The sequence below is a fragment of the Engraulis encrasicolus genome, unplaced genomic scaffold (assembly GCF_034702125.1).
Source record: "Engraulis encrasicolus isolate BLACKSEA-1 unplaced genomic scaffold, IST_EnEncr_1.0 scaffold_418_np1212, whole genome shotgun sequence".
In the NCBI taxonomy this organism is placed as follows: domain Eukaryota; kingdom Metazoa; phylum Chordata; class Actinopteri; order Clupeiformes; family Engraulidae; genus Engraulis; species Engraulis encrasicolus.
Window position 1 is genome coordinate 12,501 of NW_026945718.1, and position 2,500 is coordinate 15,000.

At 43.5% G+C, this 2,500-nt stretch overlaps 1 protein-coding gene across 1 annotated transcript in view; it reads right to left on the reverse strand.

The window, feature by feature from the left end:
- Positions 1-2,500, reverse strand: part of g6fl (g6f-like) — a gene marked incomplete at both ends in the record, with an annotated part of 22,737 nt that overhangs the window by 8,553 nt on the left and 11,684 nt on the right. The window contains one exon of the mRNA XM_063193474.1: positions 28-351. Coding sequence (XP_063049544.1) covers positions 28-351 — 324 coding nt within the window. The remainder of the gene's footprint in view (positions 1-27; positions 352-2,500) is intronic.

Consider the following 2,500-nt stretch of genomic DNA (forward strand, 5'->3'; position numbering starts at 1 on the left):
TGTGTGTGTGTGTGTGTGTGTGTGTACCGTTTATCACTGTAACTTGTGTCTCCTGGACGTGTACGCGGTCGTTGAGGAAGACTTCGCACCGGAATGTTCCGCCCTGCTTCTGTTCCGGAACAAACAGGAAGCTATAGTTGCCCACGGCTACCGTGGGGGCGGGGCCTAGCAGCCGTAGGCGGAGCTGTGTGTGATTGGTGGAGGTCTGGCGCCAGCGGTCGTGCTGATAGGCCAGCGTGGTGGAGTGGGCGTCGGCTTGTCGCCACCAAAGGAGGAGATAGTCGCCTAGCAACGCAGGACAGGACACGCCCACCACGGCACGCGATCGACACACACACGCCTGGGCCATGCCTAACACGTCACGCACACACACACACACACACACGCGCACGCGCGCACGCACGCACACACACACGCACACAGAAACATTAAGGAAAATCAGCCGGAGTCGGAGCATATTGGGCAGTTTTTGGATGAATTTCCAAAAATAGCCATTTTTAGCTGCAAAAATGACTGTACTTGGGACCACACTAGGAAATATTTGTTTATTACTTAGTAAACTTTCATGTAAAGACCAGATTTGGCAATAGGCAGCCCAGTTTCAATGAGCAGCATAGCTGCAGTACCTTTTTGGACCGTTTCCTGCAGAGTGTCCCTTTAAAGAAATCAGCCGGATTTGCAGCATATTGTGCAATTTTTTGGACCAAATTTGACCACCTAAGGGCCTTATCACGTCAATTGGATATATCTGGAGAAATATCATCTATAAATAAATAAAAAATATAAAATTCCAAACATCTTATACAGTTCCAAACTGGCACCCTGAACGCAAACTGAAGTGTACCGAGGTCTTCATGTTTTCTGAGAATGAGATTTGTGTAGCCGCTTGGCTTGGCATGGCTTGACTTGGCTCGACTATCTATCGCTTGCCTTCGCTGACAAAATCTGTCAGCCTGAAGAAGGCACATCAACAATCAACGAAATCGAAATCAACGACTGGGTTTTTGACTTGACAACCAGATGCGATAGAATTAGTAACGGGGTCTTCACTAGACAACCAGATGCGATAGAATTAGTAGCGGCACTTCTAGTAGGGAGGGTTAAGCCCAAAAAATAGGCAATAAACACGCTTTTTAAAAATGGCCGCCAATGCGTCGAAAATTCTCTATGGAGTCTATAACTTTGCTTCTGTTATCGCTATGATGACAAACTTGGTGTCAAAGTATACATTTTTGGGGTCAAGGAATCCAATAAAATATGTTTCAAGTACAGAAAAACAACAGCTTGCCCATAAAATGATAATTGGAGGTAAAGTATGTGATTTTTTACTTGAAAAATGTGTGCCAAAAGCATATTGCCTTCATACATTAATGTTGCTTATATAAAAACGTAGTTCTGGAGGAAGTCCGCGAGTGATTGACAGGTGTCATTACTTGCTCCCGCCTTCGCACATATTTAAATCCCTACTTCCCTCTTTCACCTGTCATGCGCGAAGGCTTTCCGAATTGTCCCACTACCTCCCCATACTCCTCCATTTCACTAGAACACCCAGCTACACATCCTCTATACTACACATAAAGGGGGAAGCGGAACTCATCCCGCATGAGCTCCGTTAAAAGCAGCCCAGGACCGAGGCCAGCTAACATGCCAAACATGCATACTGTTGTACACCAAGCACTCAAGAACAAACTCGTGAACTAATGATTAAATACATAGGCCTATCAAATACGTGTTCAATTAGTGTATTGTACAGAGTAATAGGACAAAAACAACTATGTTCACAGTCTGAGGTAGGCATGTCATACCTACAGTAGTATATTAAAAACTCACAGTTTAGCTTCAAAATGGCCGCCAATGCATCAAAAATTCTCTATAGAGTCTATAACTTTGCTTCTGTTATCGCTATGATGACAAACTTGGTGTCAAAGTATACATTTTTGGGGTCAAGGAATCCAATAAAATGTGTCGGGTGATAATCCTCTATATTCTTCCTCCTCCTCCTCCTCTCCTCCTCTATATTCCTCCTCTTCTCCTCCTCTATATTCCTCCTCCTCTTGGACCATAATTTTTTGACACAAGACAAATTTTAAAAAGTTTAAAGCCCATTTCCGATTTTTTTTTTTTTTTCGACCATTTTGAGTTACTGCGTCCCTGTTTTGCACGGCAGTATATTCCTCCTCTATATTCCTCCTCTACATGGTCAGCCCGAACCCTCTTGAAAATCTCTGGAACGTGATCAAGAGGAAGCTGGAAGGCCACAAGCCATCACCATACAGTAAGCTCAGCAACTTGAATTCTTCCACCAGGTCTGGAATACAGTCATCCAAGAACAATGTGAAGGACTAATGGACGCATACCAAAACACATGAAAGCTGTGACCAAAAGTCAGGCTTATTCCACCAAATTTTGATTTCTGAACTCTTCCTAAGTCAATACATTACTGTTATTTTGTTTTTAAGTTGATATCATCTTGTTTTCTTTGCTTTTCTTTGAGATTTGG